Genomic DNA, 12,022 nt, shown 5'->3' with positions numbered 1-12,022 from the left:
ATCACGGTTCCCCACAGCGGGATGAGGATGGTGAGCCCCCCAGGGCGGGGAGCATATTAAAATGCAGATTCTGGTGCAGTATGTGGAGTGGGTGGCTAGAGATTGTGCACTGCTCAGGTCTAGGGCCGTGGTTCTCAACTTCCTAGCACTTCAACCCTTTGACACGGTTCCTCATGTGTTCACTTCCTCATGTTGTGGTGATCCCCAACCATACAATTACTTTCTTTTTGCTACTTCATAATTCTATCTTTGCTGCTGTTAGGAATCATAATGTTAATATCTGATATGCACGTTATCTGATATGAGACCCCAAAGGGGTCTCCGCACATCGGGTGAGAACTGCTGGTCTAGAAGTTGCCGGAGGACCGACCAGAGCATTGAGGTGTGTGTGTGTGTGTGTGTGTGTGTGTGTGTGTGTGTGTGTGTGTGAAAGGTTGAAATGCCTAGCATCAGCGCCTACCCCAAGGGTTCTGGGGGAGGCCCCTGATGAGGCGAGCTCTCAGGAGAAGGGATGTGTCCTCAGTTTGAGCCATAACTTGATCCTCCCCTGCTCCGGATCTGCCAGTGTCCGCACCACCAGTGCTGAGATTACAGGTGTGCACCACCTTGTGCCTAGGTGTGAACTCATGTCTTCACGCATGCACATGTTTAACATTTTACCGACTGCACTATGTCCCCAGCCCCTCTACTAATGGGATTTTGCTCAGATACACAGAGCTTTTTGTCTTTGTAAAGGATCAGTGGAGCCAATAGAAATGAGCCTGGAGAATCTGTTTAGCTGGGCAGTAAAGCCAGGTCTCCAAAGGGCTGGAGCCCTGGGACAGTTGCCGGGCAGTGGGGCTGAGTGTGGTTAGAGCTCCATCTGGGCTCTGGCCTTGAGGACAGTGGGATTCATTGATGCTTTTAAATGGGAACAGTGGGTATTGGATCCCCTTTTCATTATTTCCTTTGCAAGGAACCTGATTGGCGTGGTAAATCAAGAGGGTCCTTTGAGGATGCCCGCCAGCGTGAGGAGGACCAGATACAGGACAAGGATGAGGGGGCCAACGAAGGGTGATGATCAGGATGCCTGCAGTGTGCGGTGCACCTGAGTATAGGCTTTGTGGGGAGAGTCATCCGGGACTCAGCAGCCACAGTATCCCAGTATCCCTGCAGGCCTGGGCTCTACAGAGAGCCCCAGAAGCGCAAAGCGGTTTCAGTCACTTCCCCCATATGTAATTCGTTCAATGGAAGCTCACAGCTTCTCAGCTCTTACAGGTGCTGACAGAGACATCACAATATTGTGAAATGAGACGCCCGAAGCTGACTTCATTACCAGCTTACCTGGCGACGTAGCAGCTGCCTTAGCACCGACAGTTGGGTGCGACAGAGCTAAAATGGAACTTGGCAATTACCGCTTCTGCGAGGTTCTTGGTGCAGCGAAAAGTAGGTTCCATGGAAATCAACCTTAGTAATCACAGGGTTTAAAATTAGTTCGTTACTATTAAGGCTGCAGCATCAGCAGAGGGAGCAGGGGTGGGAACAGGTTTGGGCAACCTGAGCTACTGTGGGCACACCTGCTCTGATGGTTTCCTTTTCAATTAGCTCCAGTGTTGGTGCCCAGGGATGCTATTGTTTCCTGCTCGACTCGCCCCTGCCTCTGCCCCCTCAGCCTTGGCGTTTCCTTTAGACCTTCAGGGGCTTTCCTGAGTCTCTCCATGAGATGTGATCCACGGAGAGCTCCACTCTGGATTCCTGAGCAGAGGAAAGAGCCATGAGACATGGCTGAACGTGGCCGAAGGTTCCTTACCCCTCTATGGAATTTCTTTCCTCTTTGTCTCTGTTTCTGTCTCTGTCTATCTTTCTCGTGTGTGTGTGTGTTCTGGGGAATCTGGTCTAACTCAGATCTTCATATTTGCAAAGTAAACAGTTCAATGACTGAGCCATCTCCCCAGTGCCCTTCCTGAAGTTTCTGTGAATTGTCTCCTTGTGTCCCTATTTTGTAGACGAAGACAGTGCAGGGTCCATGTGTGCTCACGACTGATTCCTGGTAGGTCATGGGAAATCTCTGTCGAGTGACCTGGCTGTGTGCTGGATCCTTGTGACAGGGAAGACAGAAATTCAAATGTGCTTTGAGCCTCAGTTTCCTCACCTGTGCTGGGCAGGTGTCAGGGAGAGCCTTGTATGGGGGCTGTCATTCTTAGGGGTGATGTTTATGAACCTCCTATTTTGTACCATACTCTTCCCATAGGTAACACCTACAGACCTGTACGCCTTTGCACACTAGCCCCAGGAAGGGGCTGTTATTCCCGTCTTCACATTAGTGAACAAAGGCCCAGAGAGGTTTCTGAACAAGGAAGTCTAGGGTCCGAAGTTTGAACCCAGATGAGCTGGCCCCAGAGCCAGGCTGTGGTGGTCCCTGCCCCTTACTCTGGGAATGACCTCCTTCTCCCCGTGAGCACACATCAAGAGCTGTCTCTTGGGTTTTAGAGAAGAGGGCAGAAATGGAAATGTCTTCCCAGCAGGCCACAGCCCCTCCACAGGAAGCTGAGTCATCTCTAGGCTGTGTCTCTGTTTTGAACCATAGCCACCCAGCAGCTAAGTATCTCAAAAAAAAAAAAAAAAATGCTGGGGGCCTCCAGGTGCAAGGCCCCTCCCCCATCCGTGCCAGCTGCAGCTCCCCCAGCCCGCCCTGGGTGCCTTGGCCATGTGTTCAATGCTAAGCAGAGAGCAGTGGGCCTGGAGTGGGACTGACCCACATTCTGAGGTTCACCTTGTCAAGGAAGCCCCGGTATTTAACCTGCTGGGGTAGGGGGATACCCATCCCAGCCCTGTCCAGCCCTGTTGCTGGCACATTCGAGGTGTGGAAATCATGGCTGGGAAGCTCACTGTCACCTTTGCATGTGTGTGGGACCATACCCAGAATCCTGCCTCTCAGCAAGGGCAGAAAAACCCAGTCCAGTCATCCTGGCCTTGGCCCCGTAGAGTGATACCATCCCCCAGAGACAGGGTGTCAGGGGAGGATTTCAGGACTGGGAGAAGACTGTAAGAACTTCCTGGGATTATCCCAGGTTAACCTGCTGTAGCCTCTTCAAATGCACCCACTTTCTCTAACCAGATTGTCCCTGACTAACAGTGAGACCCGAGGTTTCTCTTGTTCGCAATCATGCAAAAGCAGCACGGATTGGTGGCCCCTGTCTGTAACCCCAACACCTGGAAAGTGAAGGCAGGAAGGAGAATTGTGAGTCTGAGGTCAGCCTGGGCTGCAGAGTGAGACTGTCTCAAAGCAAACAAATACCAAAACCAACGCAAAGCAAAGCAAGATGGTGTGAAAGCCAAAATGTGCCCAGAGGCTGGGGACCCATCCTAATGATCTCTGTGAGGACAACAGCCGGTCTGTTCCCTGAGACACTCAGCCACAGTGCCCGTAAGTGTCCTGCACCTGTTTAAGGTGGCCTGGGCTGAGCCGTGGCATCTGCAGTAGGTTTTCGATTTAGGATATTTTCAGCTTACCGGGTATTTTTGTAAGTGAAGGAGTGCCTGTGCACCCTGATTCTGCTCCTTGTTGTAATCCCTCCGAGTGTGCAAGCATGTGTGTGCACGCATACATAGGGGGTGACTTGAGCGTTGTCCCCAGGTGTTATCCACTTGGTTTTTTGAGACAGGGTCTCTCGTTGGCCTGAAACTCACTGCTTAGACTAATCTGGCTGGCCAATGAGTCCATTATCTGCTTGTCTTTGCCTCTCCAATGAGGTGGGTGGGCTTATTAGCATGTAGGCCTGTGCCCAGCTAGGATTGGTGGTTTCTAGGGATTGAATTCACATATTCATGCTTTCTCAGCAAACATGTCACCAACTAAGCTGTCTCCAGAGCCCTGTATCCCTTAGTTTGAGCAGTCAAGATTTTATACCTATGGGTGTCCCATGTGAGCAAGGATGCCTTGGAGGGTGGAGACATTATCCTGTTCACTACCTGCCTCCTCCTGGGAACCCTGACCGGCACAGCGCGGTGGGCGGGCGGGCAGAGAGAGCAGATGTGTTGAGTGGCTGAGTGAATGGTGAATGACGACGAGAGGATTTTCACTTTCGCCCTTTATCTACGATGTCACACGCCAGATTCAGCAGAGTCCCCCATTGCTGAAGAACACATTTCCTGATGTTCAGTAAGATACATGTGCTCCTTTCCACGTCAACAAATTCTGCTTATTTTTCCCTGACTGCATAGCATTATACTGTACGGAAAGTCATGCTTCAAAAAAACCCATCCTGTGGAGTACCTGATTTCCATGTTATTATAAATAGTGATACAATGACTACCCTTATCCACATGAATTTGAGCCCAGACAGTTCTTTGTCATCTTAAGTTTATGTAAATATTCACGGATAGCTTCTTATTTATTTTTGTTTTATGTGGACGTGGATTTTGACTGCATGTATTGTCTGTACCATGAGTGTGCAGTGCCCATAGGGGCTAGAAAAGGGCACAAGATTGCCTGGAACTAAGTTACAGATGGTTGGGAGCCACCATGGGGTGCTGGGAATCCAACCTGGGTCCTTTGGAAGAGCAGGCAGTGCTCTTAACTACTGAGCCATCTCTCCAGCCACGACAGATAGTTTCTTGTGGTGCCCTTAAGCCTTAATATGCTTTAACATCTTCAGTGCTCCTCTGAAATTTTTATTGGTCTTTATAACATACTTCACACTTTCTTTTCCTTCAGATGAGGGCCAGTGCTTGGCTTTGACCTTAGAGCCATGGCTGTGTGCTCTCTGTCTTGAATGCCTACTAGGTATCAGGCCTTATCTAGGAGCTGGATCTAGAGATGACTAAGACAGTCCCAAGCATCTTGGAGATGAGAATCTCATGGGGGAAGACACACATTAAATACAGAAACAAAACAGGCGTGACTAAAGAGGCATGCTGTGGGAATATAGCTCCATGCTGGAGAGATCAGAGGGGCTCCCTGGAGATGAGAGTTTCTGTCCCTCCCAGTCCCAAAGAAACACACAGAGACTTACATTAATTATAAACTATTTGGTCTGTTAGCTCAGGCTTATTATTAACTAGCTCTTACAACTTAAATTAACCCATAATTTTTATCTATGTTTAGCCACGTGGCTTGGTACCTTTTTTCAGTAAGGCAGTCTCATCTTGCTTCCTCTGCATCTTGCTGGTGACTGGCTCTCTGCCTTTCCTCATCCCAGAATTCTCTTAGTCTGGTTGCCCCACCTCTACTTCCTGCGTGGCTACTGGCCAATCAGTGTTTTATTAAACCAATATGAGTGACAAATCTTTACAGTGTACAAAAGCATTGTCCCACAGGAGCTCCCTCAGGATGGAAGCTCTTGGAGAGGATTTGGAAGGGTGGGAAAGTCTGGGGAAGACTGTTACCAGCAGAGGAAACAGCAGGAGAAAGGCTCAGAATCACATAACTAGACCCTTTCCACCCCCATTCCACAGCTCCCTCCTGCTCACTCTGGGCACTGGCCCTTTTATCACCTGGATTTGCTATGCCCTGGCCCTTGTTTGTCCCTGAGCCAATCATTGTTACCAGTGTTGACTGGTGGGATTCCCCAGAGCTCTTCTTTCTCAGGCCTGGGAACACTATTAGCTTTGGCAGCACCCGTGTTTCTGTTGCTCTGGTGTGTTCCCAAAACATCCCATCCATGTAACAGCATAGACCATAGTTTATGGCATCCAGCAAACATTACTCTTCCCATTCTATAGACTGAGAAACTGAGGCCCAGGGAAGTCAGCTGTCCCAGCCAGAAGAGCCAGAATTTGAACCCAGCTCCCTCCTTCTGGAGTCCATATTCTTCATGGAACCCTAATTTAGCTGTGTTTACATGAAAGCTAATAAGATTACTAGGTAGTCCATAAAGCTTGGAGTCTATACATACTCAAGCCTCATTTCCTTGTAATGGGTAACATTGACCCCTTGGCCTAACTTTAGCAAGAGTGATTAACAGGGAGATTTCCATGTTTGTATTTTGTTACGTATGTAACGTTTTCTGCCTGTGCAATAAAAAAAAAAAAATAACAGAAGTAGCAGTGGAGACTCCTCCTCCTGATTTGTGGGGAATCACAGCTAACAGCCTGGTGCCCTTGACAATATGACTCCAAGTGCACATACTTCCACCCCAATGCACGCGTGCACACATGCCACACACATAAATATCCACGCACATGTGAACACACATGTACACATGTACATGCACACACAGAGAGTTCATATCTTTTGTAAAAACAGGACCGTGCCCTTCACTTTCTCTTCTGACCAGTTCCTCCGAATTGGCACCCGCAGACGAGCCCCATCCACCCTGGTCCATAGAAGGATGTGTCTTTTGTGTTCAGTCGGCTCGGGCTTCAGACGCTCATCCCACCTCCGGTTCGCATAATGAGCAACATTCTCCCGCGTGCCTGTATGAGGGCTGCAGGTATTGCCACAGCGTGGGTGCTCAGGAGTCTAATTGCTGGATGAAAGGTGTGCAGATTCCGCACCTTCACAGGTGCTGCCAATTTGCCTTCTCAAGGGCCTTCGGGTGCAGCAACTTCTCCCAAGCAGCATGCCTCTGAAACCAGGGTGACAGAGAGCGGGGCTGCCTTCTCTTCTGCTCCCGGAGCCCTGGCGTGGCGCTCCAAACATGTGGGCCCAAATTGGGATAGAAGATGGATTTGGATCAAAGAGGTTAAATAACAGGTTTTTCCGTTTCACCTTGTAGGAATGGGATGGGGGGAGGCGCGGGGGTGCCGGGCCTCCAGCCAATAGAGGGCCAAGAGTCGTCAGGAGGGCTTATAAAGCGTCTATTTCTGGCATTTTTTTTCTCTTTCTCTGCTGATTATGCAGCAGCATCTCACAGAGGCTGTCACGGGCGCGTTCTCTCACTGCCTGGGCTTCTGTGGAATGAGGCTCAGGCTCTTCTCAAGACACTGGTGCATTGCAGGTGCGTCTCTGCTGAAGGTAAGCAGCGCTGTCCGCTGCTTCAGGGGTGGAGGTGCTCAGGCTGGCTCTGTAGGGCCACGATGGGTGATGCTGGATCCTGGGGGGGGCCAGGCAGGAACTGGTGCCTGCCACGTTCTGCAGCGAGGATGCTATGCAGGGTCCAAGGGCCTGGCGATGGTTCTTCCTCTCTGATAAGAAATTCTGCGTGCATTGGCTCTGCTGAATAGGATTAGCCACCAGTCTGGATGCCCAGGGTACTCAGGAAGCATTCATTCCTTCATGTGTTTCTTCATGTATTCATACATATATTGATGTATTCATTCATCTTGCATTCAACTCACATATAGCAGGCCTCACCGGAGGTAGGTGCTTGTGGGGGGTGGGAGTAGATTGGGGCGGGGTCTTGCTCACTTAGACAGGAAGCAGTGAGAGCAGAGATGGTGACAGCCCATAAGATGTAAGGACCTAGAAGACCCTGGGCTGGAGGGTGGGAGGGGGTCTTCTGAGAAAGGGGTGTGGTGCAGCTATAGATGGTACCAGGAATCAGATTTGGGAGACTGGAGAAGCAATCAAAATTCTCCCTTCATTTACTAAAGGCCGCTTTTCCTCTTGTCAAGTAAGGATACAAGAAACCACCAGCTGGGCTCTCCATGGCCACCCTTTTGGAGACAGAAGCAGTGACAAGGAAAGGAGCATAGTCACGTCCCCAGGGGCAGACGCACAATGTAGCAGGTGAAAGAGGATCCTGTCAGTGGCATTTCCCAGCAGTCCCTAGGGAGGAGACCTAGTTGGGAGGGGGGAGCGGGGGGAGGGGGGAGCCACGACTCATTGCTGTTAACAGTGCTATACCTAGAGCAGAAGGCCTGATCCTCTGGCACTCTCATTTCCCACAGCCATTGTTGGGGATCTGGTTTCATGCGTGTGCATCCCAGAAATGGAAGCTGACAGCTCAGGCCCATGTCTCCTCGTGTGGAACATCAGGGGAGCATAGAGAGACCAGGAACCGGCATCCCTCAGGCCTCCTGAGAGCATCCTTCCTGGTCCCCATAGAGTCACAACAAATTGTCCAGGGAAGGTCTCGCAGTCTGCGGACCAGGGCAGGAATAGCTATGGGTGCCTGTCAAGCAATATGGCCTGGGTTAGTGACCACATTCAAATCCTAACTTCACCCTGAGTAGTCTGTGACATAGCATGGGCTCTTCAAGCTGCCTGAGTCTCGGTGTTCATACCTGCAAAGTGGGCGCTGGTACCTTCTCTGTGATGGTGTGTGCACATATGTGTGTGTACACACAGTCATACATACGTCACTCATACTTAGGCTAGCAGCTAGAAGGACCTCCATCCATGTTGAAGGGATGGATGGCCCAGAACAGCTCAGCTGGGGAGGAGGTCGGACACTTGGTGGGACACATGGTCTGGTACAAGCATGTGTGTCCACAGAGCCTCCCCGTGTGTCTAGAGTGGGAGGCTCTGTGTTCTGGGTGGGGCTCTGATCACCCCCATGGCTTCCCCTATGGGGAAGGGAAGGCACTATGGGACTTGCTGTTCCTGGAACCAGAATTGACCCTTAGCTGAACACTTCTTACAGTTCCCTGAAGACTTGTAGGTAAACTGGTGTTTAAGTCTTCCAGGGACAGTCAGTCACCAGCTGCTGATTGTCACCTGTGTGCTAGGGGTCTGGGCTGGGTACAGGGAGTGGCTTAGAAGGCGAGAACTTCTTGCCAGGAACGGAAACTGGCTTGGAGCAGGTCTCCTTTCCATGGGATCGCTGTGTGGCCTCAGATAGGTCACTTTACCTCTCCAGTCCTACAGAACGACAGGTTAAGAGGACAAGGGACAAGAAACGCAGAGCCTAGTGCTGTGCTTCATGAATAAAGATGTCACCCCTTCCTAGGGAAGGGAACCCAGGGAGCTTTGGGTGAGGCTCGGTGTCCACCACAGACTGACATGTGATAGATTCCCACTGAAGGCTCCTATGAAGAAGGAAGGTGACTGGAGCGTGAAGTCCGGCCATTGTGCCTTCCCTGGCAAGCTCCTCAGAGAAATAATTCCAGCTGGTCCCACCAACGGCTCCTGTTCTCCTGTGCTGGTGGTCACTGGTGTGAAGGGCACGGTTAGAGTGGGCTTCCTGCTGGAGATTAACTTCCTGTCTGAGGCCCACAGGGTCCTCTATGCCCTTCTCAGCTGCCTTCTAAAGGAACCAGCCTATCATTGTTGAGATCAGGTACTGAGGTGGGCGCCATTGGAGGGGGCAGCTCAGACCCAGCTGTGGCTGCCCTGTGACCCGACAGGGGCCTGAAAAATAGTCACAGGTGGGTGGATTCCTGCCTCTCTTGGACTCTGGGGGTCATTTTCGAGGGGGGCTACCACACCAATGACATCGCCAGAGCAGCAATTATGAGGGGGGAAGGGTATTTTGCTAGCTAGGAAGTCCATATCACTTCCCTACATCTGAAGAGCTATTGAGGCTCCAAGGCCATTCATGGCCCATGAAGGATGTGAGCATGGGCTGAGCACGGACACCCTGCAGGGCTCATCCTGGAGGAGCCGAGGCTGGGGGCAGCCCTCTCTTGATTCACCCCTACCATGCCCTTTATCCCACCCCTCTTAGTGACCCTTACTGCCCACTGGAAACTTAGGCACAGACCTGGATGCAATCTGACCCCTCTTCCACCTTGTTGTAGCTAATCCATCCGTGATGCTGGCTGTCCCTTCAAAGCTCCATCATCTGCCACCTGGGTGACTTCAGGAGCCTCCTGTCCTTAACTTTCCCATTAGAATCTGCCCTCCCTGCAGCCAGCTCAGTGAACTGCTTTAATGTGTCCGTCCCTGCTGTGGACTCTTGGAAACAGCAGGCTGCTCCTCCACACCACTGTGTTTATCTTGAAGCCTCCGCTGCCTGCCTGGGGATCATCCACTTCCACACTCAGGGGTTCCTGCTTCCTCTAGGATCTTGTCTGAAGGTTGTTAAAGCTCCTTCCTCAGCCAGGCTGCCCTGTCTCCTACTTCTTAAATCTTCAGGCTCCTGTGTTTCCGTTAGGTTTCCGTTAGACCCCCCAACCTCCACTAATCTGCAGAGCTGGTCAGGATATTAAGGCTTTGCCAAAGGCCCCCCTGATTGTCTCTGTGCATGTTGTAATCCCCCCAAGGATCTCACCCGTGGACTATGCATCTTTATTTTCTTACCTGTTGGGCATTTCCCCTTGGGACGAACTCACATAGGCCTATGTGATGTGGGGAAGAATGCCCTGCAGTAGTAAGTCAGGCCCCATAGACAGACCCCTTCAGAATCCTCAGTCTGTGGTTGACGTGGCTGTGTGGCCTAACCTCTCTGAGCGTGCATGAGAACCAACAAGATGGCATGTATCACACATCCCTTTTCCTTGCCGGGTGTAATTATTCCCCTGGGACACTTGGAACATTTAAATGGTCTCTTCCATTCACTCCAAGCAGAGAAAACTTGAAGAGAGGTTAGGCACATTAGCCCTCGGTGCCCCCACACAGAAGAATGTGCCACAGGGCTCTAAACGGGGGCAAAAATAGCAGCCACCAGGGCACCCTGTGATGCGGAAGCCACAGAGGAAGCCACAGGCCCAGCGGATGCCAGCTGCCTCCAGGGGATGAGGTTGCTCAGAGGTGCTCGTGAAGCGGCCCTCGCGCCTGCCCTTGCTGCTCCCTCAACCACAGCATCAGATAAGCCTGTGGACAGCTGTTGGCTTCCTCTCTGGGGAGGGTGATCTCAATATTGTCTGTGGGCGTGCTTTGCCTCCCATCCTCTTTCTGGCCTCTGCTCCCTTTCCCGGCCTGCTCTGTCCACCCTGATGTCCCCTTGCTGACCGCGGTGACATTTGCACACTCCACATGAAGGCCTGGATGCAGCATCTCCATGCTCCAGGCTCCAAGGCTGCGCCATCTTGGCTGCTCCCCTTCCCCCCACTGTCCATCTTTCTGAACTTTGTCCTAAAAGTCCAGTTTGGCTGGCTTACATGTTCTCCTCACCTGCTCACTGCCTCCCTTCCATGTGTGTTCAGCCTTCTAATGTGCTGTGTGAGCCACTTGTTTCTGAATATTGATGGCTTCTTCAGCTCAGTACAGTGAGCCCCACTGCTACTCCCTAGATACCTATAGCAGGGTCTGGCACCAACCAGATACTCAATAAATATTCTTTCAGTTCATGGACACACGTGGGTATGAAGAACCATCAGGGCCACCAGAAGAGGCCAAGCTGGGTTTGGTATGTTTTCAGGGGCTTTAGGACTCTGGCATCAGGATTTTATTAGCTTTGAGCACAAGTCCCTGCTGACCCTGAAGTGATAGATGTCTGGGTCCAGACCAGGTTCTGGAATCCCATATTATACCTTGCAAGAGTTGATTTTTAGTGTCGTTAGGAGTTTGACTTTGTTCATTGGCTTTTGAGAGAGGATCTTGCTATGGAGTCCAGGTTGACTTCAAACTCTCCGTTCTCCTGCCTCAGCTCTCTGTGTGCTGGGATCACAGAAGTGACACTGTGCCTGGCTCATGTGTTTGGCTTTGGGACCTCACTCCTCTGGCTAGACCCAGCTCTCTCACTTCTCAGCTGTGTGGCCATCGCCTCTGCCTCTGCATTTCAGTTTTCTTGTATGTTCAGTGAGTAATGATTCTTCTGATCTTGATTAATTTGCAGGATTTTGTATCAGTTCTGTGAAGTCTTTTCTTTGTAGTAGAAGGTCAGTAAGAGGCTGTTCATTCAGAATGTATTAGGCTGGGCTATGCCTCAGTAACAAGCAGCCCCCAAAACTCAGTCATTTATCACAAGGATAATTTTATTTATTTATTTATTTATTTATTTATTTGATTTTTCGAGACAGGGTTTCTCCGTAGCTTTTGGTTCCTGTCCTGGAACTCTCTCTGTAGACCAGGCTGCCCTCGAACTCACAGAGATCCGCCTGCCTCTGCCTCCCGAGTGCTGGGATTAAAGGCGTGCGCCACCACCGCCCGGCGGATAATTTATTTTTAATATTATATTCACCCCCATTGCTCTCTTTTACCCCTCCCACTCCTTCTTCATCTCAGTGAGTAGTATGGTATATTTTGGTGCCTCCCACATGTTCCATGGCAGTTAGC

At 50.9% G+C, this 12,022-nt stretch overlaps 1 protein-coding gene across 9 annotated transcripts in view; it reads left to right on the top strand.

Moving 5' to 3' along the window:
• The window catches only part of Tox2 (TOX high mobility group box family member 2), a 117,211-nt gene that overhangs the window by 17,083 nt on the left and 88,106 nt on the right, over window positions 1–12,022 (top strand). For 2 of the 9 annotated variants that reach the window (XM_041670052.1, XM_041670055.1), the window contains exon 1: window positions 6,818–6,937. The exons of 5 other annotated variants lie outside the window; for them this stretch is intronic. In XM_041670052.1, the coding sequence (XP_041525986.1) occupies window positions 6,818–6,937 (120 nt within the window). Of the gene's footprint in view, window positions 1–6,313; window positions 6,414–6,626; window positions 6,665–6,817; window positions 6,938–12,022 lie in introns of those variants that run through there. 2 more of the 9 variants (XM_041670059.1, XM_041670060.1) reach the window with 2 other exon arrangements.

Source organism: Microtus oregoni, unplaced genomic scaffold (genome assembly GCF_018167655.1).
Source record: "Microtus oregoni isolate MIOR12 unplaced genomic scaffold, Mior012 000020F_ref0000438, whole genome shotgun sequence".
Taxonomy (NCBI): Eukaryota; Metazoa; Chordata; class Mammalia; order Rodentia; family Cricetidae; genus Microtus; species Microtus oregoni.
This window is presented reverse-complemented; position numbering and strand designations above follow the sequence as displayed.